This window comes from Jaculus jaculus, chromosome 13 (assembly GCF_020740685.1).
Source record: "Jaculus jaculus isolate mJacJac1 chromosome 13, mJacJac1.mat.Y.cur, whole genome shotgun sequence".
Lineage (NCBI taxonomy): Eukaryota > Metazoa > Chordata > Mammalia > Rodentia > Dipodidae > Jaculus > Jaculus jaculus.
In genome coordinates, this window is record NC_059114.1 from 72436371 (window position 1) to 72464084 (window position 27714).

The window sequence follows — 27714 nt, forward strand, 5'->3', positions numbered from 1 at the left end:
CAATGCCCGCTGCTACATAAAACAGTAGAATTTTGTGAACTGTTACATGCATTGAAGAAGAAAATGGATGGATCTGCTAAATGTCAAAAAATATATTTTGTTTTGATAAACTAACTCAAAAAGTAATTATGACAATAATGAGTTGACATTTCAGAAATGACATTTATTTTTAAACGAACTCCACATGCATGTGCCACCTTGTGCATCTGGCTCTACATGGGTCCTGGGGAATCAAGCCTTGGGTCCTTTGGCTTTGCAGGCAAGTGTCTGAACTGCTAAGCCATCTCTCCAGCCAGAAATGACAATTTTCCTTTATATTTAGAAGATGGCAATATTATAACACAATTTTGTCTATCTAGTTTTCCAGTATTTACTGACATCCTCCCCTTAGAAAACTTCAGTACATTTCAAATAAGATAGTTCCATTTGTTTTTGTTCAGTGGTGTATTGGGTACCTAGCATAGTACCAAAGACATAATGAACATTCACTTTCAGATTAGCGCTTAACACCTTAATTAGGATCATTTGGCTCTAAATTTATTTGAGTAAAAAAACTCGAGTTAAATCTTAGGGGATTTAATGAAGGATGGGTATGTTTGGACATTTAAAACTTGCTTTTTAAGGTGTATACACTTCCAGCTATTTAGAAATGACAGAACTAGTGGATTCTTTTAAAATCACTTTAATACCAAGGTGCTTTAGTAAAGAATTTCCTGTGTGTGTGTGCTCTTTGAACCAGGAGTATTAATAATAATAATAATAATACTTTAACTTTGTTTTGGCTCCAACAGAAGACCACTAGGTGAAGTGCTTCTTCAGGCAGAGCAGGAAACACTTCATTTCATACATGGTTAGTAGAACCCATCATAAGGTTAAAGGGGACTTACAACACTCCCACTAATGCTCAGGGAACACTGAAAGAGTGGGCAGGAAGAAGATTAAGAGCCATAGGGTGGAAAGGTATACTCTGAGGCCTTGTCCTCCCCCACCCCACCAGAGAATGACGCCACAGTGATTACGCATAACCCCATTGAGGGCAGGGGAGAGGGAGTATGACCAATTTGTAATATGTTCATATATTAAAGTTCTCAATTTTAAAAAATGACAGTCTTGGCCAGTTGTGGTGGTGTACACCTTTAATCCCAGCACTCAGGAGGAGAAGGTTAAGAGGATCACTGAATTTGAGGACAGCCTGGGACTACTGAGTGAGTTCCAGGTCAGCTTGGGCTAGAGTCAGACCCTACCTCAAAAAAAAATAAATAAATAAATAAAACAAAGCATTTGTTATAAAAGTTTTATTTTTATCTTTATTTTCTTTTCATTGAAATTGTGTGTACTGTGACTGACTTAAGTCTTTTTTAACTTGTTCTACATTTGATGTTTCCACATAGAATTAATATAACCTCAAAATAATAAAAAAAAGACTTGTTAAAATATACATTCCTAATGAAAAATAAAGCTTTTAAAACATTTTGTAAGTTGGAAGTTCTGATGTTATCAAGTATTTGTTAGTTACAATTGCTTGAAAAGTTAGCATATGGCATTCTCAACAGTTTGGAGTGGGGAATTTTTCAGAACAATGTAGGCTACATTCTGTCATCACATTACCTGTTCCTTGTCACCCCAAATAAAATGGGGGGGTGAGTCCTGAGGAATAGAGAAATAGTATGTAATCTTGTGTTTGTAATTTGCTTTCTCTTCAAGGCAATGTTCCCTTTTCTTTTTTTCCTTTCTCCCATTGAAGCCATCAGGGCTTCACATTTGCTAGGCAAGCCCTGTGCCTCTGAGCCACATTCCCAGTGCCTGGTATACTTGTGAGCATGTTGGGTTATTTGCATCCTAGCACACTGATGGCTGTAAGACAGTTCCAGCTAAGGAAGTACATAGGTGTTGCAGTCAGGTTCACACTGCTGGCAGAAAACATCCGACCAACAGCAACTTATGGGGACAAAAGGTTTATTTTGGCTTACAAACTCAAGGGGGAAGCTCCATGATGGTAAGGTAAAATGATGGCATGAACAGAGGGTGGACATCACGTCCTGCCCAACATCAGATGGACAACAGGAACAGGAGAGTGTGCCAAACACTGGCAAGGAGAAATTGGCTATAATACCCATAAGCCCGCCCCCACCAATACACTCCCTCCAGGAGGCGTTAATTCTCAAATTGCCATCATCTGGGGACCTAGCATTTAGAACACTTAAGTTTATGGGGGACACCTGAATCAAACCACCACATTCTTCCCCTGGCCCCCAGAAACTGACAACCGTATGTAAAATGCAGTGCATTCAGTACCACTGTAAAAGTCCCCATGTTTTTTTTTTTTTTAATTAGTCTTGATGTTCAAACATCCTCATAGTCTAATATCTTTTAACTGAGCCATAATACCAAAAAAAAAAAAAAACTATAACAGCACAAAATAAACATTTGCACTGCAAAAGATATCACTGGGCAAAGCAAAGAAATATTCAACCAATACCAGATTTAAAACAACCAAGGCAAACATTAAATTGTGTAGCTCCAAGCCCAACAACTCTAGTCAATGACAAATCTCCAAGTCTGATAATTCTAACCAGCAACAAGTCTCTGGAGTTCCAATTCTGCCCCTCCAGCTAGGCTACTCATAGCCCTGGAAAACTTCATCCTGGCTGGCAGCTTTCCTTAGCAGTCATCTCATAGTCCTGGCATCTCTACCCCGTCTCCACTGCTCCATTGGGTCTCCATGCAGGCATCCAGCAAACCTGCTTCACACTGCCCATGGCCATTTCCAAAACACAAGACCACATTGCAAATCCAATGACCCTCTCTTTCCTTCATTTCTTATACTCCGCAATACCAGGTGGGGTGTCCATTTGTTAATCTAGTGGAGGGGGTGGATAAAGCAAACTTTAAAGAACAGGACACTCCTTCAGCATTCAGGCTCCTTCAAAAGACTGGATTTTTTTTCTCTCTTGTCATAGTGCAGCTATGTACAATTGCAGCTAAACAGGCAGGAGATTTGGACCAAATATTTTGTTTCTCTGCTACATCCCTCTGCTCACACCAGTCTGTTTCTATGCAAAACAACCCTGCACAAGTTCTCAAGACACAGACATAACAGCAAGCCTCTCACACAAACTGCTTCTAGCCCAGTCCAGGCAAAGCTCTTTCTCACCCTCACAAGCCAAACCTCACAGTCCATAGTTCTTACTGCATTCAGGTCTTTCAACTCTGACCAGAATAGTCCATCAAGCTGTACTTACAGCACTGCAAGGCATCTCTTAGGCCAAGGTTTCAAATCCTTGCATATTCCTCTTGCAGAGCAGTTTCAAAAGGCCAAAGCCACACAATGAAGTTTCAAGCAGCAGTTACCCCACACTCATTACCAACTTTACTGTTGCAGTCAGGATCACATTGCTGGCAAAAAACACCTGACCAAGAGCAGCTTGTGGGGAAAAAAAGGGTTGATTTTGGCTTACAGACTCAAGGGGGAGTTCCATGATGGCAGGGGAAAACGATGGCATGAGCAGAGGGTGGATATCACCTCCTGCCCAACATCAGATGGACAACAGCTACAAGGGTGTTTGCAAACCCTGGCAAGGGGACACTGGCTGTAACACCCACAAGCCCACCCCCAATAATACACTGCCTCCAGAAGACTTTAATTTCCAAATTGCCATCAGGTGGGAACCTAGCATTCAGACTGCCTAAGTTTATGGGGGACACCTGAGTCAAACCACCACAATAGCATCTGAAAGGTCACAGGTAACTGTTAAGAGTACTTGTATCTTTCTCTCTCAGTGATGGCCAGAGATTTTGATAATGTTTGAAGTAGATTTTCTTTGTGAAGTTAATAGCTTATTGATCACAAGTTACTAGTAGTAGATCTCCAGTTGAGGCTAAAGACATTCATGTTTGTAAGTTAATCAAATCAGTTCAGAGTAGTTCCTTATCCTTGCATGAAAAGGAAATAACTGTGTAAGAGCTGCAGGATAATGCTGAGGCTTGACCCAAGAAAAGTTGTTCTTCTTGCCATTTTTAAATTATTTATTTATTTGAAAGAGAGAGAAAGGGACAGACAGACGGAGAGAGAATGAGTGTGCCAGGGCCTCCAGCCACTGTAAACAAATTCCAGATGCATGTGCCGCCTTGTGCAATTGGCTTTATGTGGGTCCTGGGGAGTTGAACCTGGGTCCTTTGGCTGTGTGGGCAAGCACCTTAACCATTAAGCCATTTCTCTAGCCCCTTCCTGCCATTTTTTTTTTTTTTGAGGGTCTCACTCTCGCCCAGGCTGACCTGGAATTCACTATGTAGTCTTGCTCTAGCCCAGGTTGACTTGGAATTTACTATATAGTGTCAGGGTGGCCTTGAACTCATGGCAATCCTCCTACCTCTGCCTCCTGAGTGCTGGGATTAAAGGCGTGTGCCACCATGCCCGGCTCTTCCTCCATGCCATTTTTGTCTGGGAATCTTTGTTGCTGTTCCTGAGTAGGTTCAGATAATCCTATCTGGAATTTCATCAAATGGGCCTCAAATCAAGCTTTAATACAAAATGGTGAGTGAATTTATCTGGTCAGTAAGTGCAACTTTGGTGAGTTTACAGAAAGGTTACATTAACTGTTACAACTGTTCATTGAAATCCATATGTGATGTAGTTTGTTCTGGGCTTGAATGTCTTCTAGATGGATATAGAGATGATAGGAACATAGCTATCCTTCATATGCCTCAAAACTGTCAGTACCTATTAGCTAATTAAAAAAAAAATTGCAAGAGCTGTGCAGCTCAGGTCAGTTAGGAATAGCATTTGTCTACAGCCAAACCAGCCTGCACATGCCCATTCTTGTTGATCTCAGCAGCTAAGTAGAGTCAGGCCTGGTTATGCTCGGATGAGAGAAATATCAAGGGCTTGAATGGATTATGTTGCTGGTTCCCAGCAGATAAAATTTAGGAAGTAGCTTGGTACTAACATATACTTTGCCATTAAGAATGCAATTTTAGGGCTGGAGAGATGGCTTAGCGGTTAAGCGCTTGCCTATGAAGCCTAAGGACCCCGGTTCGAGGCTTCACTCCCCAGGACCCACGTTAGCCAGATGCACAAGGGGGTGCACGTGCCTGGAGTTCGTTTGCAGTGGCTGGAAGCCCTGGCGCGCCCATTCTCTCTGTCTCTATCTGCCTCTATCTCTCTGTCACTTTCAAATAAATAAATAATAAAAAAAAATTAAAAAAAAGAATGCAATTTTATACTTATATTTGGTTGTATTATGTTCAATATTTCTAGCATTATTTTTATTTTTAATTTTATTTTTTATTTATTAGAGACAGAAGGAGAAATAATGAATGTGCCAGGGCCTCTAGCCACTGGAAATAAACTCCAGACACATGCACCAAAATGTGCATTGGCTCACATGGGCCCTGGAGAGTCAAACCTGGGACCTTAGGCTGCGCATGCAAGTGCCTTAACCACTAAACCATCTCTCCAGGCTTTTTTATTTATTTATTTATTTATTTATTTATTTATTTATTTATTTATTTATTTATTTTGGCTTTTCGAAGTAGGAGCTTGCCCTAGCCCTGGCTGAGTATTCTCAGGATTGCCTTGAACTCATGGCCATTCTCCTACTCTCTGCTTCCAGAGTTCTGGGATTAAAGGTGTGTGCCACCATGTGTGGCTATCTAGTGTTATTTCTTGAGAGAGATTTCACAAAATTGTCTTTTTTTTAATAATTGAAAGACAGGATTGCCTATAATCTGGGCTGCCCTCAAACTGAAGGAGAAGCAGGATAAATTAGCTTTTTACAGGTAGTTGATCAGCAACAGAAGCCCAAAGAGGGAACAAGCTACTCTGCCTGCCCAGGCAAAAGGAGAAGCTGTCATCTGATCCAGTCTCACCCAAAATGACCACAAGCAATTTCTCAGCAACAGCAGCGCCCCCTACTGATTCCTCAGTCTAGCACACCTGCTCAGCCCCAGTCCGCAAACCATTGGGGTACTCCTTACACACTTGAGTCTAATAACAAGGTTCACACTGAATGGACTTCCATATAAAGGAAACTGACCACATGGGCAAGCTCTTTTTCCCTCCATGTGATTTCTCCTGAACACTGGTGTGTAGATTTGTGTCTTCTTGTCCCAGAAGGCAGGAGCACTTCTTTGCACCTAGGGATTTTCTTGCCTGCTTCTACTTGTGTCTTGCTTTGGGGTGCTTTCTCCCTTTGCCACAGACATTTTCCTTTGGTATTTGCATCCTTCACTATTTCTGAATCTCTCTGGTCTTTTAGTTCAAGGGGGAATCATTGGGTTCTGTGCTTTGTCTTCTACTTGGGGGTTCACTTGCCTCCTCCAGAGCTGCCCCCCAATCTCCAGATTTCTCTGAGATGGAGATTCCCTGGGTCTCCCCTCTCCCTTTCCAGCCTGGCAAGGAGAATTCTCTGGCTTGATGCTCTCAGCTAGCCTTCTCCCTGGATCTTAATTCTCCCTACAATAAACCTCCTAAGTCACAATGCCTCCCTAAACAAACTTAGTAATTCATAATTTGGTAATATGGTAATACAATGCCTATCGATTTGTCTAAAACTAGATGTGTGAAAGCAACAAGAACTCTTCTCAGTCTACTTGCATTCATCCAGAATATTCTAGGTGAGAAGACAAGTTTCATCTCCAGATGGGCCAAAACTCTTCTCACAGTCCATTTTCCCCAATTCCTTGATAAATGGGCTCAAACCCAATGGCTAAGGTTCTCAGGTCTAGTTGGACTCCCTAAACCCCAAAACCCTACATGAAAACTTGCTCTGTAGCTGAAACGGACCTCAAATGCCTGAACCTCATGCTTCCACCAAATAAGGGTTACAGGGGTGTGTCACCATGCCCTGCCAAAATAATAAAATTTCAAAAGTTTTTAGTGGCGCACAGGATTTTTCGGTGGCTCTCTTATACAGTGGTAATATGGTAATACAACGCCTTTCTGTTTGTCTAAACTAAGTGTGTGAGTGACAAGAACTCTTCTCAGCCTATTTGCATCAATCCAGACTATTCTAGATGAGAACCCAAGTTTCATCTCCTGACAGGCCAAAAATTAGCAATGTCAAGCTGAGTGGTACAGTGCAGACAAACACATGAATGCCAGGCTAAAGCATTCTGGGAGTAGGCTGGCATCTGCCAGGAGAGCCTACCAGACTGGACTAGCCTCAGGATTAATTGTTGTGTAGGTGGTGCTGGCCACAGCAAAACACTGCTCACTGCTATAAATTTGGGTACTGTGTCATTACTAGATTTCACAAAATGAACAATTTCTTGATTAAAGAACCAAAATGTAATTCTATATGGTGTGAGTAAGAAGGCACAAATTCCCAAAGATAAAGGAAAGTGGGGAAGTTTTTAGTTGTATAAAGTAAAATGAGATTTTTTCTTTTGTCCCTGAATAGACTCACAATAGAGCTCAAGAATGCCAACTTCTTGTCCTAAATATGCACTCATTCAGGAATTTGTTTTTCAAAAACTAAGCATTCCTTGTCTAAAGACTTTTAAGTGCAGCTTGGTGGGAAGGAAGAAGCAATCATGTGATTCAGAAGGTCTGCATTAGCATTACCTGGCTGACCTTCGCAAAATCCCTTATGCTGTCCTGTCTTTATTTTATTCATTTATATAGCACAGAGATCCTTCTGAGTCTAATGTGACATAACCAGATCAGGGCGAATGTCTCAGAAGAATCAAACATTCCACAGGGCATGGTGGCGCAAGCCTTTAATTCCAGCACTGGGGAGGCAGAGGTAGGAGGATCGCCAAGAGTTCAAGGTCACCCTGAGAATACAGAGTGAATTCCAGGTCCCCCTGGGTTAGAGTAAAACCCTACCTCGAAAAACCAAAAAAATAAAATAAATAAAGTATGTAAAAATGCTTGTCAGTTGGCTGCTCAGGTATGTACAATTCTAATTTTTGGTGTTTTAAAAAATATATTTTATTTTTACTTATTTATTTTACAGAGAAAGAGGGAGGGAAGGAGAAAGAGAGAATGAGTATGGGCATGCCAGGACCTCTAGCCACTGCAAATGAACTCCAGATGCGTGTTCCCCCTTGTGCATCTGGCTAATGTGGGTCTTGGAGAATCGAACCTGGGTCCTTTGGCTTGGCAGGCAAACACCTTACCACTAAGCCATCTCTCTATCCCAGCAAAGTGTTATTCTTACTGAAACAGTGACTGTGACAAGATGACTTTCCAAAGGCTTTGCAGGCAAGGGCCTTAACTGTTAAGCCATCTACTCCCCAGCCCACAACTTGGTATTTTTCATATGCAAATCTCACATGCTATATGGTACTTTAATTTCCTTGTCAATAAACCAAAAGACAACATGATTCTAAGCAGAGGAAACAGGCAGTCAGTTGCCCAAAGGGTCCAGCAAATTAGAGATAGGCAAAGACCTGAGAGGACAGAGATGGCTGGCATAGTAACTACTAGTTAGCTGGAGCCTGCTGCTTTCCCACCACATGGTGGCAGGATTCCCCCGCCTGAAAGCTGTTCAGTAACATGACATTGATTTCTGCCATGTGCACACGCCTTGGACCTAAGCGGTGGTTTCCAGCTTTATGATATTTTAAGTTCCAGGGATTCATAAGCTAGACCACATTTAAAATCTTACCAACAAAAGGTTTCCCACATCATTTTAGTGTTTACTCTTCAAAGCAGTGGATTTTAAGCACCAAGTGGTCATTTGGAAAGTCATCTTGTCACAGTCACTGTTTCAGCAAGAATAACACTTTGCTGGCCTGGAGAGATGGCTTAGTGGTAAGGCGTTTGCCTGAAAAGCCAAAGGACCCAGGTCTGATTCCCCAGGACCCACGTAAGCCAGATGCATACGGGGCACATGCATCTGGAGTCGTTTGCAGTGGCTACAGTCCCTGGCTTGCCCATTCTCTCTCTCTGTCTATCTCTCGTCTCTCTATCTCTTGCTCTCTGCAAAAAAAGAAAAAAAAAAAAAAAGAATAGTGTTTTGCTAACACTTTATACAGACAACCTCATCTTCCTCATGGCAATCCTCACAGGTACCACACTCATCTCCATTGTAGAGATGAGGCAAGCCAGATCCCATAGGGCTAGAAAGTGGTACGTGTGGGATTTGAATCCAAACTTGCCTATTTCCAGGAGTTACAGTGAAACTAGGTCTCACTGTGTTGCTCAAGATGATCTCAGGATGACCTCAAGTTATCCATCCTGCTCCAACCTCTCAAGTAGCTGGGTCTGCAGGCAAATGCCACCATGGCCAGCTTCAGAGCCACTGTGGAACCACCATGAATCTTAAGAAACAGTAAGTTCATGGGGGTGTGGTGAAGTCATGTTTCTATGACCAGATAAAGTTGACTGGTGACATCATGTTGTTCATAAAGACTTCGTTATGTCTAGCTCAGGCTGACCTGGAATTCACTATGTAGTCTCAGGGTAGTCTTGAACTCATGGAGATTCTCCTACGTCTGCCTCCTGAGTGCTGGGATTAAAGGTGCGTGAAGCCCAGCTTCTTTTGTCCCTTTTTAAAAAATGTGTTTTGTTAATTTTATTTATTTATTATTTATTTTATTTTGTTTGGTTTGGTTTTTCAAGGTAAGGTCTCACTCTAGTCCAGGCTGACCTGGAGTTAACTATGTAGTCTCAGGTCGGTTTCAAACTCATGGTGATCCTCCTACCTCTGCCTCCTGAATGCTGGGATTAAAGGCATGCGCCACCATGCCCTGCTTAAATTTAATTTATTTATGTGAGAGAGATAGAGACAATGGGCACACCAGGGCCTCTAGCCACTGCAAAAGAACTCCAGATGCATGTGCCACCTTGTACATCTGCCTTACAAGGGTCCTGGAAAATCCCCTGGGTCCTTTGGCTTTGCAGGCAAATGCCTTATCTACTAAGCCATTTACAAATGCATTCTTGAGCCCTGAGTCCAAGGTCTTTCAGCAAAGAGTTTGAATTATATCTTAAGCTACCCACTATACATTCCTTCTACTGTGACTTTTTAAAAATTTTTATTTATTTATGAGAGAGAGAGAGAAAGAGAGAGAGAGAATGGGTGCATCAGGCCCTCTAGCCACTGCAAACGAACTCCAGGTGCATATGCCACTATATGCAGCTGGCTTATGTGGGTACTGGGGAATGGAACCTGGGTCCTTAGGCTTTGCAGGCAAGTGCCATAACCGCTCAGCCATCTGTCTAGCCCTGCTGTGATTTTAAATACTTAAGAGTCACAACACCTGTCCCTTGGACTGGTCTTCTTATGTCTGCCTAGGTGCCGTCTTGTCTGAACAATTGCTGTCAGAGGTAATGTTTGAAAATGAACAATTCGTATTTATCTCCTGTTCAAAATTCTTTTGTAGTTGTCTTCTAAATGCATCCTAACCTCTTTGCCACAGTACATAGCAGTTTGACAGGATGCCCCCAGAATTTCATTCCCAGTCTCTGTAGCAAGTTCCTACCATGCATTTTAAACACCAACCACTCAATGCTACTTGCTTTTCCTCACAAGTATCAGCTATCTCCAGAGCACCATGCTTTTATTCGCACTGTCTGGAACCTTCTCCTCTGGCGTATTCTTCGCCTGTTGATACCAGACTCTAGGTGTTTTGAAGACCTTACATCGCTTCTGCACACAGCTTTGGTTTTGAGCCTGTACTTCTAGCTTCACAATTCATTCCCTGCCTCTTGTTTACATTTTCAAAAGTATCTTTTAAAAATTTTATTTATTTGTTGGCAAGCAGAGAGAGAAAGATTAGAGGGCTGGAGAGATGGCTTAGCGGTTAAGCGCTTGCCTGTGAAGCCTAAGGACCCCGGTTCGAGGCTCGGTTCCCCAGGTCCCACGTTAGCCAGATGCACAAGGGGGCGCACACATCTGGAGTTCGTTTGCAGAGGCTGGAAGCCCTGGCGCGCCCATTCTCTCTCTCTCCCTCTATCTGTCTTTCTCTCTGTCTCTGTCGCTCTCAAATAAATAAATAAATAATTTAAAAAAAATAAAAAATAAATAAATAAAATAATTTAAAAAAAAAAAAAGAAAAGAAAAGAAAGATTAGAGAGACAGAGAGAGAACGGCCCCGCCAGGGCCTCCGGCCACTGCAAACGAACTCCAGACACATGTGCCCCTTGTGCATCTGGCTTACGTGGGTCATGGGGAATCAAACCTGGGTCCTTTGGTTTTGCAGGCAAATGCCTTAATTGCTAAACCATCTCTCCCAGCCTTGTTTACATTTTTATTATTTACTACAGGCTAATTTAAAATCTGGTGTGTGTGTTCCCTGAAAGGTAAAAATCTTAAACATATTGGCATTTTTGCTCTTAGCAAAAGATCAATATGTGAATGGTTAAAACTAAAGTATATTTGTGAGTTAGGCAAAAGTTAGACTAAAGAGCCTCTAGGTTTCCTTCTAAATATAAAGTCTTCTATGCCTTTTCTGTGTGCTACACTTTTACATGGTGACCTCACAGCCATCAGTTACCCTTGAAAGGTAAGTCTGCTTTTCCTCTTCTTCTTCTTTTCTTTTTGCTTCTTGAGGTAGGGTCTTACTCTAGCTCAAGCTAACCTGGAATTCACTCTTGCCTCAGGGGGGCCTCGAACTCATGGTGATCCTCCTACCTCTGCCTCCCAAGTGCTGGGGTTAAAGGCGTGCGCCACCACACCCAGCTCTGCTTTCGGTTCTTTACAGAGAATCCAAAAGCCAAGGATTCGGGCTTCTGGCAGTGAGAGTCCACTGAGGGTTGCCACCAGGTTCCCGAAGGAGGTGGTGAAGAGCACACAAGAGCGGATCAGAAAACAAATGGAGCTCCAGGACGTCTGCGATTGGTTATTCTAGCAGGATGCCTATGCCCAGAGAACAATTCTCGCGCTGCATTGTGACAGGATGCGTGTGCCCCTTGTGCATCTGGCTTACGTGGGTCCTGGGCTTTGGCAGCTCTTCTTGTGGCTCTGCTCAGCACTTCTCCGGAGAGCTCGGCTTGCTTCAGGGAAGAAAGCCTTTACCGGTTCAACTTCTGCTATAGCAGAAGCCTTCAAAAGACTCTTTTCCCCCTTTATGTAGATTTTCTGGATAGGTCCAAATGTCATTGTCTTTAGCAAAGAGAAAGACTGGAGACCATTAAAATCCAAACTCTGCATCTTCCTAAGAAAACTGATGTCAGAGCTGGAGAGATGGCTTAGTGGTTAAGGCATTTGCTTGCGAAGCCAAAGGACCCAGGTTCTATTCCCCAGGATCCTTGTAAGCCAGATGCACAAGGGGCACACGTGTCTAGAGTTTGTTTGCAGTGACTAGAGACCCTGGCGTGCCCATTCTCTCTTTGTCTGTCTCTCTTCTCTCTCTCTCTCTCTCTCTCTCTCTCTCTCTGCTTGTAAATAAATAAATAATTTTTTAAAAAGAAAAAGAAAGAAAAGCCGGGCATGGTGGCACGCCTTTAAATCCCAGCACTTGGGAAGCAGAGGTAGGAGGATCACCACGAGTTCGAGGCCACCCTGAGACTCCATAGTGAATTCCAGGTCAGCCTGGGCTAGAGTGAGACCCTACCTCGAAAGCCCCCCGGCAAAAAAAAGAACGAAAGAAAAAACAAAATTGACCTCAGTGAACCAGTGCTCAGATTACCCGTATGTCAATAGATTCTGTGGCCTCACCTGCTGAACAGGTAGGTTGTACATTCAAGTTCATCCATCAGATTCCCTTGTCCACAGTGAAAGCAAGAGCACCTCTGAAATCTGGTCATCTTGAGTTCAAGCACCTGAAGAAACTCAGAATTCCTGGTGTCTGACTTAGGTATGTTAGTGTCCCCTCGTGTCCCCTCCTGTTATGCTGGTCACGTCATGAATGAAGAACAGTAAGATAGGAAGAGCGAGCACAGGTGTCAGGTTCACTCCAGTTATCCTGAGATCTCTCTCTTTAAGTGCAAGCTGAATAGATATTGAGCTCCAGTTTTAAGGAAGCAGCCTGTATTTTCCCCTGAAGTTGCATGTTTTATTCTTTTCATTTCATGATTATTAACTTCACGACTACTTTATATAGGCTAAGGACTTCGAATTCGCAAGCACATAACATATGGGAATATTGACTAACAACTACTCCTCACTTCAAATATTCTGACCTGCTGCCTTGAAAGTAAGGGGCAATATTATATGAAGAAAGGAGGAAGACGGTTTTCTAACATTTATTTAGGACTGCAGTATGGATGGTATGGGCATGATTTTGTTTAAAAGTCATATCAGATCTGTGATTCACTGATCTATGCATCTGGGTGATGGAGAAATTATGGCTTTGGGTGGTAATGGATTTGCCCAAGTACACATACTCCTAAGTGGTAGAGGCAGGTTAAGATGATAAGTCTGATTCCACTCACCAATACTCCTTACCCTACTCTTAATACAAAATAAAAATAAGAGTCAGGCATGGTGGTGCACGCCTTTAATCCCAGCACTTGGGAGGCAGAGGTAGGAGGATTGCCATGAGTTCAAGGCCACCCTGAGACTATATAGTAAATTCCAAGTCAACCTGGGCTAGAGCAAGACCCTACCTAGAAAAATAAAAATAAATAAAATGATACATGAAAGGTTTTTTTTTTTTTGTTTTGTTTTGTTTTGTTTTCCAAGATAGGGTCTCACTCTAGCTCAGGTTGGCCTGGAATACACTCAGTAGTCTCAGGGTAGCCTTGAAAACATGGTGATCCTCCTACCTCTGCCTCCCAAGTGCTGAGATTAAAGAAATGTGCCACCATACCTGGCATATAAATATTTTATTTAAAAAGCCAGAACTGTTACTTATAGCATTTCAGTGAATCATCTCTTTGTAATTTTAACCTTAGACCTAGAAACACAACCAGTTAAATGAAGGAATCATGACATACTATACCAAAATATCATAATTTTTCTTTTTTTGTTTTTCAAGGAAGGGTTTCACTCTAGTCCAGGCTGACCTGGAATTCACTGTATATTCTCAGGATGGCCTTGAACTCATGGTGATCCTCCTACCTCTGCCTCCCAAGTGTGGGATTAAAGGCTTGCGCCACCACCCAGCTATAATTTTTCAATTAAAAGACCCTTTGTATTTTCTGAAGTTCAGTTGCACATATGTTCCCTCAGCCCCCTGGGAGTAGATTCATGTCTGGGTTCCTTTTCCAGCTGACAGATGGACAACCTGGGACAGGAAGCACTGTGTCCAGATCAGGTCACACTGCAGTTAATGTTCATCAGCGTCGGGGGCCTCTGCTCAGTTTCTCAAGGCTTCAGATAGTGCATGGCCTACTGCTGGCTCTTCCTCAGCCCAGTGGGCTCAATATGAGCAATTTCCTCATACACACTGACCAGATCTGATGTGCCATCACCCTTGGCAATGAGAACATTGTCAGTTGCCTTTTCAAAGTAGGTTCATCTTGTGAATGGCCGAGGAGGCTCTACAAGAAAAAGTATGGGGGTGGAAAGTCGCACAGATGTCTCTTACTTTGGAGACACATATGGAATTAATTTCAAGAAGTAAAGAATTTGGTTTTCATATGCCAATCATCTGGGCAGTTGACTCAAAATCTAGCCTTGCTATAAATAAATTCATTATCCAGCATTAACCCACAAGACCTCACTGACTACCACCTGTTTAACCCATTAAGAAGGTGTGTTCTTGGGGGCTGGAGAGATGGCTTAGCGGTTAAGGTGTTTGCCTGCAAAGCCAAAGATCCTGGTTCAATTCTCCAGGACTCACATAAGTCAGATGCACAAGGGGGCACAAGTATCTGGAGTCAATTTGCAATGGCTAGAGGCCCTGGTGTGCCTGTTTTCTCTCTCTCTCTCTCTCTCTCTCTCTCTCTCTCTCTCTCTCTCAAATAAACAAATTAATTTTAAAAAGTAGTTGTATTCTTATCTTTTATTAAAAACGCAAATGGAAAGAAAAAGTACCTAGCAATTCACAGGATGAGATAATTTATTCATAAACATATACTCTCTAAAATAAAAATAAAATTTTATTACCTCTGGTTTCTTCTCTTTCAGGCCAAAGAAAGGTTTGAGTTAGTTGTCTTAGTTCAGTTTATTCTCTTCAGGTTAAGATGAGAGAGGACAACCTCGTGATTGGATGACTGGTAGAGCTCAAAGTGGTGCCCATGTGAGGCTGTGACTGGTGGAGTGACAAGCTGTGTCCACACATGCCAAGCCGGGCTCCCGGGCGGGTAGTGCTGAGGAGGGACCAGGCCTGCTGGATCCTCCCAAGGGGTTGAGGAGGAGGGTGAGTGTTGGAGGACTCAGAACCTCTCCTAGTCATCAGAGAAAAACCACACTGAGTCAGGAGTCCTGCTGAAGCTTTATTGTTACAGGTTGCCTATATAATGTTGGGGACGAAGGCGGGGATTCTAGGATGGGGGAGAGGGAAGGGCCAATAGTAAACCGCGACCTTTGAGATGATTGGTCCCAAGCGGGAATTCCAACTCCTAAGCAGAAGTAGCAGGCCAGAAGCCAATAGGCGTCTTGCTGAGTCCTAGCTGGCCGGAGGCAGATCACCAAACTGTAGCTAGACTCAGGAAGTTCCACAGGCCCAACGATGCCCCTCTCATGGTTACAGTTTTCAAGTTTTTAGGTAGAACAATGTCCATGCTGCAACATTAGGCCCCGATCTAGGCTTCTCCATAATTCTTTTATTGCTTTTTGTCTTTTATTGTTGGATTCGTAATCCAACAAGTCAGAAAAACATTTATTTTGTCAATCAGACTAATTGCTCCCTTAACTAAAAGAGCAGAAATTATAGAATAGCTTCTATTAAGTGCTTCTTCTTTTTTTTTTGATGCAGGGTCTCGCTCTAGCACAGACTGACCTGGAACTTACTCTGTAGTCTCAAAATAGCCTCCTACCTCTGTCTCCCTATTGCTGGGATTAAAAGCATGTGCCGCCACACCTAGCCCCCACTAAGAGCTTTGAAGGAGGTATCAGTAAGTTGTTTGGCCTGAGCAATCTTGCCTTAGTTTCCCTAAGGAACTTGCCTTTACTAGGTATCTGGTCAGTATAAAACATAAAGATGGGAGCTGGGCGTGGTGGCACATGCCTTTAATCCCAGCACTCGGGAGACAAAGGTAGGAGGATCACTGTGAGTTTGAGGCCACCCTGAGACTACATAGTGAATTCCAGTTCAGCCTGAGCTACAGTGAGACCCTACCTCAAAAAAAACAAACCAAACCAAAAATAAAATTGTATAGAAAGTGAGATATAAATTCAGATGTTCCAGTTACTAGCCTAGTGCTTCAGATTGTTTCTGTTACCTTGAGTTAACCTTCTGGAACCTTCTTAGTTTTCTTTCTTTTTTTCTTTTTTTTTTTTTTTAGCTCAGGCTGACCTGGAATTCTCTATGTTGTCTTAGGGTGGCCTCGAACTCACAGTGATCCTTCTACCTTTGCCTCCCAAGTGCTGGGATTAAAGGCGCGCACCACCATGCCCAGCATGGGACCTATTTTCTTATCTGGAAAATAAAAGTAGTAAAAATACCTACCCTTATACGCCATAATAAGGGTTGAATTAAATCACTTATTCAAGCGTTGAGAACAGCGTGTGGTATGCAGTTATATCTAGTAAGCATTCCAACACTCAGAACGGTGTGTACACAAAATAGATACTCAAATACTGTGAACAAATTAGTAAAACAAGAACTGGAACTGAATCTGAAAAAGGAACAAGGCTTTCTTTCCCATAAGGCAGAAAACCTTTGACCAGCGCTTATGCGATAGCAGGAGACAGACACCAGACTCTCATTTACGGACTTGAGTCAACAGTCTCGTATAGTTCTGGACATTCCAGCATGTCCTCACCATTTCCCGTTGGACTTCCAGATTCCTGGTTGTTAGAGGAGGCTGGCGTGATCCATGTATTTCGTTTACTTTCCATCAGTCATCTTCCCTGCTTTGCCAAGTGCCTACAGTTCTGGAAACAGATTGCTTGCAAGAACATGAAGATATTTGAAAAATCCAGGGAGCAGTAAGCTTTTCATTATGTTTTCCTGATAATCTGATGGGCCCACTCTCATTTCCAAATACTCTGATTCTCAGAGGATCCCTAAGTCAACTGCACAAAGTTTTATGTCTTGTTCTGCCTTGAACAAATTTCATGAACTTTGTTTCTACACAGGACAGAACTTTCTTTTAAACTGCGTATGAAGCCGGGCGTGGTGGTACGCATGCCTTTAATCCCACTCTTGGCAAGCAGAGGTAAGAGGATCACTGTGAGTTCAAGGCCACCCTATGACTACATAGTTAATTCCAGGTCAGTTTGGGCCAGAATGAGATACTACCTCAAAACAACCAACCAAACAAACAAACAACAACAAAAAACTGCACATGATAAGCCTAGTTTTGATAGCCTCCATCCAATTGAGCATTTTCCCCTTGTATGTTAAGATGTCATACTTAATCATAAAAGGAGGAGGTAATTCAGGAAAAAAAAATCAATGCAAGAATGAGTGTAAGGAAGAGCAGAGTTGTAAATTCAGATCACAAATTCAGTACCTACAAGCCAGTGTCTTGAACAGCTGAGTCATCTCCCTAGCTATAACAGCTACGGGCTGGGTCACCTGGACCCTTTGCTTAACCTCAGCCTCATTCTCCTGGGCCTCCCTGTGCAGAGACTGCAATCATGCCAACAACCTCCATAGATTCTGTGAGGATTAGGCACAGCAGGGCACAGTAAGCTTGTAGCAAAACTCAACTTGACAGCCCATTTCCTGGGATTTAAAATATATATATTTGAGAATGACAGCGAGAGGGAGGGGAGAGAGAGAAAGCAGCAGATAGAATAGGCAATGCCAGCCACCATAAACGAACTCCAGACTCATGTGCCACCTTGTGCACCTGGCTTACGTGTCCTGGGCAATCGAACTTGCATCCTTTGGCTGTGCAGGCCTTAACCTCTAAGCCATCTCTCTAGCCCTCTCCTGGGAGTTTTGCTCTGAACAGTTTTCCATCCTTATAGAGAGAGTGAGGAATGATGAGCAACCCCAGGCCTTCCTCATCAAAGCTGCAGCCTCTCTATGCAGAGGATTTCTTTGCCCAAAGCAATGGTTAGGTCTTTCTCTCTGACTCGCACTCCACAAACATCTCCCTTCCTTAATTTCTGCAGCTCCTTCTGTTTCTGTCTGCCCTCTGCAGGTGGAAATAAGCCTGTTGGCCAGTGAAACAGTCAAGGTAAATGCCAGGCACAGTAAATGCCGTGACACAGGAACAGCAGTTGATAGATAAACAAAAAGACCCCTTGGGAGAACAAAAAAGCAGTATTTGAAAATGAGTATTTAAGCCTGGTGTGGTGGCGCACGCCTTTAATCCCAGCACTCGAGAGGCAGAGGTAGGAGGATCGCCGTGAGATGGAGACTACATAGTGAATTCCAGGTCAGCCTGGGCTAGAGTGAAACCCTACCTCAGAAAAAAAAAAAAAAATGAGAACTTATTTATTTATTTTTATTATTATTATTTGTATTCTTCATGTTCTCAAGAATGCAGGATTCTCTAGAAAAGAACGGGGCCTTGGGCTTCCTGTGATGATTGCAGAGTCCAGGCCTGGAGTGGGTGGTGAGTGTTTACAGGAATGACCAGAAACTGTAAATTACACTCAGCTTCCTGTAGAGAATCTACTGTGTAACAATATTTACTCACTTTCCCCCAAATTGTTGCATGGGGATGGGAAAAGAGAGGAACTATTTTATGATGAAAGGGGCTTTCTGGGTCATTTAGAAAATCCAAGAAAAGCAGGTTTTGGGACAGAGGCAAACAACAGGAAAAAAAAAATCCCCTCAATTCCCAAAAGTCCTTCTATTTCCCATATTTCAACAGCCCCTGTTAGCAGTGCAAAGTACAACAGAGGAAGACTGTATAGTAGATTCTCCAAGCTGAACAACAGAACCAAAAACAAAAGAAGCAGAGAGGGGGAAGTATAGAGATGGGAGCATATGGACTCACAGTGCCCAATTCACAAACTGAAACCCCCTAAACATCTTCCAAGTGGAGAGAATAGCAAATGGCTATCAGAATCACAAGCTCCTTAAAAGAGACTTTGCTACAGTTTGGGTCTTAAGTGTCCCCCCAAAGGTCTGTGTGGTACGTAATAGTGTGATGCTTGCCAATGGTAGGTGGTGGAACCTTCAAGAGCTGGAGCCCAGAGGGAGGTCATTGTTCAGCCTCTCTCCAATGCTCTGGCTCAGAAGTGAGCAGTTCTGTTTTACTCAGCCCTCCTGACATGATGTGCTTGTCTTGCTACAGGCCCCAAAGCCAAGGGCAACAAATCATGGGTTAGGACCTCTGAAACTGTGAGCCAACATAAGTCTGCTCTCTTGGAAGGTTGATTATTTTCTGTGACACAGGCAAATAGTGGAGATATGGAGAGTTACTTCTGTCCACTTTGCTTGGCTTCCAGATTAGCAGGCAATATCCTCAACGCCATTTAAAAAGAAACATAGGGCTGGAGAGATGGCTTGGCAGTTAAGGCATTTGCCTGCAAAGCCAAAAGATACTGGTTCGATTCTCCAGATCCCACATAAGCCAGATGCACATGGTGGCGCGTGCATCTGGAGTTTGTTTGCAGTGGCTAGAGGCCCTGGTATACCCATTCTCTCTTTCTCTCTTCCTCTCTGTCTCTAATAAATAAATAAATAAAAATAAAGTCTTAATAAAAATAAATAAATAAAAGGAAACATACAAGGGCTCCACCTTGAAAAACCAAAAAAGAAAAAAGAAAAAGAAACATACAGGCATGGTGGCGCATGCCTTTAATCCCAGCACTGGGAGGCAGAGGTAGGAGGATCTCTGTGAGTTCAAGGCCACCCTGAGACTCCATAGTGACTTCCAAGTCAGCCTGGACTAAAGTGAAACCCTACCTTGAAAAGCCTAAATAAATAAATAAATAAAAAGAAACACACACACACACACACACACACACACACACACACACACACGGGAAAAAACCCACTAATATAACCAAGAATCCATTGAATTTGTGCAATTATTTTTTGGCTACATACTACAATCCTGTGGGGGCTTTCAAACATTTCAATGAACAGATAGATGTACCCTAGACCTCGTAAATCTTCACCTCTGGAGAGGACCTCATTTGGCATGAATACTTAAAGCTCCTCATGGAATTACAATGGGGAGCCTGCTTTTCCAGACTGTACTTTATATAACCACCCATTCTCTTTATTCCTATAGTGGCACCACCATTGTTGTTCATGTATGCATTGTGAATAATCATTGTCTTTTATTTTTTAATATTTTTTGTTCATTTTTTATTTATTTATTTGAGAGCGACAGACACAGAGAGAAAGACAGATAGAGGGAGAGAGAGAGAATGGGCACGCCAAGGCTTCCAGCCTCTGCAAACGAACTCCAGACGCGTGCGCCCCCTTGTGCATCTGGCTAACGTGGGACCTGGGGAACCGAGCCTCGAACCGGGGTCCTTAGGCTTCACAGGCAAGCGCTTAGCCACTAGGCCATCTCTCCAGCCCATGAATAATCATTTTCTTAAGTGTTCAGTGATGAGTAGGCCAGACATGGAACACTTTCTAGAAGTGTCGTTGCTACAAGAGATGTTGCTTGAGACATTTCTTATGAGAGAGGGGCTTTGACAAGCAGATACAGAAAGAAAATAAGTAAAAGCACCTATGAGGGACCTGGATGTTGGAATACAGTTACAAGAACCTGCTTTCATCTCCCATCCTCCCAAACATGCGGTAAACCATCTGACACGTGGCAGGTTGCTGATTAGCCTCAATCACCAGATCCATTTGGAAAAGAAAGGATATTGGTTCCGGAGGAGCTGGACCACTCCCAGAGTGTCATAGAGCATGGTTAAAACTTCCAGGACTTCCTTTTTCTCTTCAACCGAGGTTGTGGTTCCTTTCCAGGTCAACAGTGTATTCTTGGCCAATTCAGCATGTTTCCTGGCCTGAGCTGGGAGGCCCAGGAAAGTTAAGAGTGAGTGATGAGGAAAAACGAAAAAAAAAAAAAAAAAAAGACATTAAAAGGCATGTCACAGACATTCCTGGAAGAGGATAAAGTGGGCAGTGTAATTGTCATATATGGTTCATAATACTGGATCCTAAATCTGGCTGTGAATCAGAATTATCTGAAACGCTTATGAAGAATAGATTCCTGGAGTCGGGCATGGTGGCGCACGCCTTTAATCCCAGCATTCGGAAGGCAGAGGTAGGAGGATCATCAGGAGTTCGCAGCCACCCTGAGATTACATAGTGAATTCCAGGTCAGCCGGGGCTAGAGTGAGACCCTACCTCGAACACCCCCCCCAAAAAAGAATAGATTTCTGGGTCCCTCCCTAGACCTACTGGGTTGGAATCCATAGAGGCATAGGTCCAGAAAGTTCCATTTTAAAATCCACAAAGGATTTTTATGTAGCCCACCTGGCAGTGATTTGTGGATCTCAGTTTGAAAAATCACTCACAGAAAGTGGTGAAAGCTGTGTACTCTGATCCCAGTTCTGCTGCTGATGCCATGTGATCTTTTCTAAAAGATCCTCCATTCTCTAAATGGAAAATGACAACACTCACCAAAGGAGACCCTGACAAAGCAGATGGAGACAGGTGAGGAACAGTAGGTTATGCCGTATATCTCTGACCTTTTGGGGAATTTTATAAATACAAGGGTTTAGTAATATAATTATTTCCATCTGGGATTTTCTTTTGGTCCAATCCAATATGAAGTTGGTGATACTAATTGGGCACATACACACACACACACACCCAGAATCCAGTTTTGTAATGTAGTAAGGCCTCTCACTAGGAAGACAAAGAGAATACCAAACGCCAGCAAGACAGAACTGGTGGGGGTTTCCTCTTATTTTCTAAGAACAGGCTGGAGTTCCTGAGAACCCACTTGAGTTATTTACATAGTTAACAGAGGTAGACTTGCAAACAATTGGTTTACAGAATTACTGCCTCATCATTCTACCCTAGCTCACGTCTTTCCCAGCATGCCACTCTGCTCCTCTTCCTCTCCACTAAAAACAATGGCTAGTGTTCACTTTCAGCCCTCTCTGTGCATAAACATACTCACCCCTGCCAAGTAGGCCCTCTGTGCCCCTAACCCTCACTTCACACTGCTGGCTCAGGTCCCACACAGCTTGTTTTGCCTTTGGCCTTGGAGCATGGTTTCACAGCATGGGTTCAAGTCAATTTCCACAGGGACAATTGCCTCTGATGCCTGCAGCCCTCACATGCTCTAAATGTGCAGGACCTCTTTAATGACTTGCAACAATGTCAGGGAACAAAGTCTCCTCTGGCAGAGCTCAAATCTGATCCTAAAGCCAACTAGTCTCTGGGCTCAGCAGAGAGAAAGGTACTCTGAAATAGAGAGGACTCTGTTCTAAGTTAGCCATGGCTCTCACATTGTCCTGTGTAAACTCCTGGGCCTCTCTTCCAGTGACCATTCACAAGTGCTGGGGTGAGAAGCAAGAATTCACATTTATAACAAGCTCAGGATATCAGTTGATAACCAAAATTCAAACTGATAACTCTCATAGGTGATATTAATGCAGGTGGTCTAAGGCCCACACCTGGAGAAACAGAGCGTAAAATCTTTATAGAGGAAGTGAGGCACATCTTGTTTTTGAAGAGCGGGTAGGATTTTGAAGAATGGAAAACAGGAAGGTGTGAAAAAGATTCACGTTGCTGGGATGAACGTCTACACCAGGCACAGTTTATAGGAGGAATGGAATTCATTTCAAGCTTACAGATGCAGGGAAAGTTCCATAATGGCAGAAGTTGGTCCACTTTCACAGAGCCACACTCAGAGAGAAAAACAACCACCACCACCACAAGCAAACACACTCCAGCAACTCCAGGCAGAGCTCAAGCACTTGGAATACCTTAGGCTGGAATTTGGATCTGCGTCAGGGATGGGCCCCAGGATCTGCCCACAGTGACACCTCCTCCAGCCAGGGGGCTGGAGGTCCAAGAAACTTCAATGAAACTGAATCTATTGGAGGACATCCATTCAAACTACCCCACAGAAGCGTTTCCACTTGAGCAGATAGCCTGAGGCCGTACAAGCAGAAGAGGCAAGTACACACACATGTGCACACACACATACATTTGTGTGGGTGTGTGTTCATGGGTCTGAGGTTATGTTAGGGAAGATGATAAGACCAACCTGACTGAAGGGGAATTCAAATTTAAAATCTTCAGGTATGCATCAAGAATATGACAGTCTTGGATGCTCATCTATTTGTGCTACTGAAGACTACCAGAGACTGGGTAATTTAGAACACAACGTTATTTCTCAGGCTGGAGTCAGATGCATAAGGTGACACATGCATCTGGAGTTTATTGGGAGCAGTTAGAGGCCCTGGCATGCACATTCTCTCTTTCTGCCTCTTTTTCTAATAAAATAAATAATATGGCTGGAGAGATGGCTTAGCAGTTAAGGCATTTGCATATAAAGCCAAAGGACCCAGGTTCTATCTCCCAGGACCCATGTAAGCCGGATGCACAAGGGGGCGCATGTGTCTGGAGTTCATTTGCAGGGGCTGGAGCCCTGGTGTGCCCAGTCTCTCTCTCTCTCCCTCTTTCTCTCTGTCAAATAAATAAATAAACATCATAATAATAATTAATTAATAATAAAATATTTCTTTAACAACTAGAGGGTAAGAAGTGTAAGGTCAAGGCTTGCGGACGTTTCATCTCTTTCCCCAGTTCCCAGCCCTACTTCCTCAATCCCAAGGCTGCTACCATAGTAAATCATTTTTCTTTACCTGTCCCAAGCCAAGGACACCAGCCTTTGATCTCTCCACTGATAGCGTATAACTTAAAAGGTAAAAATCATCATGGCATCCAAATAGAAGAGAGACTTATTGAGATGGGGAGTGGATGTGATGGAGAATGGAATTTCAAAGGGGAAAGGGGGGGGTAGTACCATGGGGTATTTTTTATAATCATGGAAAATGTTTAATAAAATTGAGACAAAAAATAAAAATAAAATGGCAAAAGAAAAAAAAAATCAGAGTGGCAGCAAGGCCTGTTCTTGGAGTTGGAGATCAACCTCTGAGCTATCTCCTCAGCCCCAAGTTCCTTTAAAACACAATATACACTCTTTTTTTTTTTTTTGAGTATGTACTAGGGCTCTATTAATGGATCCTTCCTTGTTTCTGCTCTTCACTACCATAGCCAGTGCTGCAAAGAGTAATCTTTTTATTTTGTTTTTCAATTTTTTGTTTTTTGGTTTTTCGAGGTAGGGTCTCACACTAGCACTGGGATTAAAGGCGTGTGCCACCATGCCCAGCAAAATATAAGCAGGGCATGGTGGCACACGCCTTTAATCCCAGCACTTAGAGGCAGAGGTAGAAGGATCGCTGTGAGTTCAAGGCTAGCCTGCAATTACATAGTGAATTTCAGGTCAGCCTGGACTAGAGTGAGACCCTACCTCAAAAAACAAAATAAATAAATAAATAAATAAATAAAAATAAGAAAGAAAGAAAGGAAGAGAAAAGATAGAGGGAACTGGCACACCAGGGCCTCCATCACTACAATCAAACCTTGTGCGTCTGGCTTACATGTGACCTGGAGTGAAACATGGGTCCTCAGGCTTCACAGGCAAGTGCCTTAACTGCTAAGCCATCTCTCCAGCCCAAGTTTCTCATCTTTTACCTGGCTGGACATTATAGCTCCTTCCTTTTTAAAAATTTTTTTGTTCATTTTTATTTATTTATTTGAGAGCAATAGACAGGAGAGAAAGAGGCAGATAGATAGATAGATAGAGCGAGAGAGAGAGAGAATGGGCACACCAGGGCCTTCAACCACTACAAATGAACTCCAGGTGTGTGCACCCCGTTGTGCATCTGGCTAACATGGGTCCTGGGGAATAGAGCCTCGAACCAGGGTCCTTAGGCTTCATAGGTGAGTGCTTAACCACTAAGCCATCTCTCCAGCCCTATAGCTCCTTCTAACTGCTGCCATGTTTGTCTTTTATGTAACAGCCAGAGTGACATCTTTCAGCATATAATCCTGGAACTAATGATAGTAAGACAGTGAACCTCTTCATTTCTTTAGTTATCTACTCAGCCCAAGCCTGTTTACACCCTCACCTTCTATTATGGTAAATGAAGTAAATCAAGGATGATATTTTATCTGAAACCAGTTCATAAACATCTCTAACAGATATGAAGTTACAAACAACCATAAACTCATTATCATCAAAATATTAACAATTTCTTAAAAATCAAATAGTCTCATAAATCCAATATTTAAAGGTATTTTTTGTTGCTGTCATTGTTCATTGTTTTTTGTTCTTTCCTTTTTATTTTTTCTTGTGCGTGTGTGTTTTTGGAGGCAGGGTCTCACTCTAGCTCAGGCTGACCTGGAATTCACTATGTAGTGTCAGGGTGGCCTCCAACTCATGGCGATCCTCCTACCTCTGCTTCCCGAGTGCTGGGATTAAAGGTGTGCGCCACCACGCCTGGCTTTATTTTTCGTTCTTTCTTAAAAGAGAATTTTGCTTGTAGGTTTTTTGCATTTTCTAGTCCTCTGCTGTTTGGGTCATACTTTGATTTACATCAGTCTCTCATTTCATTTTTATTTTGTTTACTTCAAAGGCCTTTCTGAGCTACTTTTTAAAATGGCCGCTTATTTTTCCATTACCCATTTTTTGTTGTTGTTGTTCACATCACTCTTACCTGATATTGTATTAGCTACCCTTTTCTGTCAGTCTACTATCTATCTCCCCCAAACAGAAGACAGCTTCCCTGAGGACAAATATTTATTCTTCTATCTTGTGTAGGGAAATGAATTACATTTCAACACTCACTGAATGAACCATCTTCTCAACTAGGACAAAAATGCATGCACGCCTTTAATTCCAGCACTCGGGAGGCAGAGGTAGGAGGATCGCCGTGAGTTCGAGGCCAACCTGAAACTACATAGTGAATTCCAGGTCAGCCTGAGCTAGAGAGAGACCGTACCTCGAAAATTCAAAAACAAAAAAACCCAAAACAAAACAAAAAAAATGCTGCAGAGAAAAGCGCCACACCCCTGGAGAGTGGACATAAAGCTCTATGAAATGACAAACTGCAGTTGTGAGCCATGCATTTTGGTGACTTTGTGGACAGTCATCCATTGGCTTGCAACAGTCCACAGACGCAAGTGTCTGTTTCCTGGTAACTGGAAAACAGCACTTCAGGGAAGCAAAAGCCTGGAGTTTTAGCCCTGATGTAATGTTCCGCACTTGTGATGCTCAGGGGGAGGTCACCTGGATCCCAACTTCCTTTATGGAGAACTTGGAAACCTGTACTCTCTACTTACTAGCTAGTGTAGGAAAACAAGAGTCCATGTCTATGTGATCCGAATTTGTTAAGAGCTAGATAATTATAACCCACTTTCAGAGCGAAGTACAAACAGAGTCACACATCCTGTGAGTCCATGCACTATTTCCTCCTGCCTCCAACTACCTGATGAATCATTTGGCTCCCACCATGCAAGCCATGGGGCAGGGCTGTCTCTTCGCAATGCAGCATTGTTGACAGTCCATTCTGGCCTGACCACAGCAAATATTAATTTCTGTACAGAGTAAAAGGCATAGTAAAAGCCCCCGAAACAGGAGTCCAAAGCTTTGGGCTCTGTCTTGGCTCTGGACAGTGTGTGTTTATTCCCCAACTCCTTGCCCTGGGGAACATGACACAGTCAATTTGTGTTTTGGAGGTCAGCTGCCCTCTAGCACTCCTGCTTCTGACCATGGGGGTTCTCCTCCAGAACACTGAGTGCTGGGGTGAATTACATTTAGCTCCTGAGATCTGAACATACTCATTACCTAAACTGGCTAAAGAGTTTCCAACCTCAAAAACCCACACTTCTACTCCATGGTAGATGGGACATTATTCTTTAATTTATTTGTTCACTTATTTATTCTGTTGTTTGGAAGAGTTGGGTCCCACTGAAAATGTGTAGCCCACGCTGGCCTCTGACTCAGTGATCTTTCTAACCCAGCCTCCCCAAGTGCTGGAGTTAAAGGCATGTACCGCCATGCCCAGTAGGATGCCTTTGTTTATAGAGATGCTCTTTCTATAATGCATGTGAGAATTGATGAGTGTAATGTTCGGGAGTGACCAAGACCACGCAAACCACTCACTCCGAGGCAAAGATGGAAGCTTTTATTTGGGAAAAACACGAGCAGCCGGGACTGGCTCTAAAGAACAGAGCACAGCCCACCTGAGATTCCAGACAGTGCGCTTTGTAGAGCTCTTCAGTTGGGGGAAGGTGAGGGAGGGAACAAAACTCATTTGTTCTTTACATTAGCCTTTCTAGTAGCTAGGGTGCGAGACCAGAACAGTGAGCAAGTGGCTTAAGAGATAAAGGGGCAGGAAACCTAGACCTGGGGCATTGTTAGACAATGAAGGGATAATGGCCGGGCAGTTTCTTGAGGAATGTGGATGACCTACTTCCTTATGTCTCTGTCACCTTATGGTGACTCTATTTTGGGGGCCTGTCCTGACCTAACACGGAGGAATCTATGCTATGATGACTGTGTTCTGCAAGTTGTCTGAGTCGTCAGCTGAGGTAAATGTCATCAAGAGAGGAAACAAACTTCTATCATTTGTCTTAGATGCTTCTTGGCCTTTCCTGAACCATCTCCTTACCTTTCAGTGTTATACTTGAAAACCATTTCCCCTAATGAGGAATGTCCAAGAAGCCAGTGAATAAACTTCTCTGGTGGAAATCAACACCTGAACTCCTCTGTAGACAAATCATGATCTGGCAGCAGTTTCCTGATAATGAGGG

At 43.0% G+C, this 27714-nt stretch overlaps 1 protein-coding gene across 1 annotated transcript; it reads right to left on the reverse strand.

Moving 5' to 3' along the window:
* Nucleotides 1-14198: 14198 nt before the first annotated feature.
* On the reverse strand, nt 14199-25250 carry Ttc23l (tetratricopeptide repeat domain 23 like; the record flags this gene model as incomplete). The annotated part of the gene is given in 5 exon segments (XM_045132160.1): nt 14199-14346; nt 17959-18073; nt 18076-18116; nt 20737-20902; nt 25199-25250. Coding segments are annotated over 5 exon segments (522 nt in total), but the record flags the coding sequence as incomplete, so codon positions are not given.
* Between the last annotated feature and the right edge of the window lie 2464 nt (nt 25251-27714).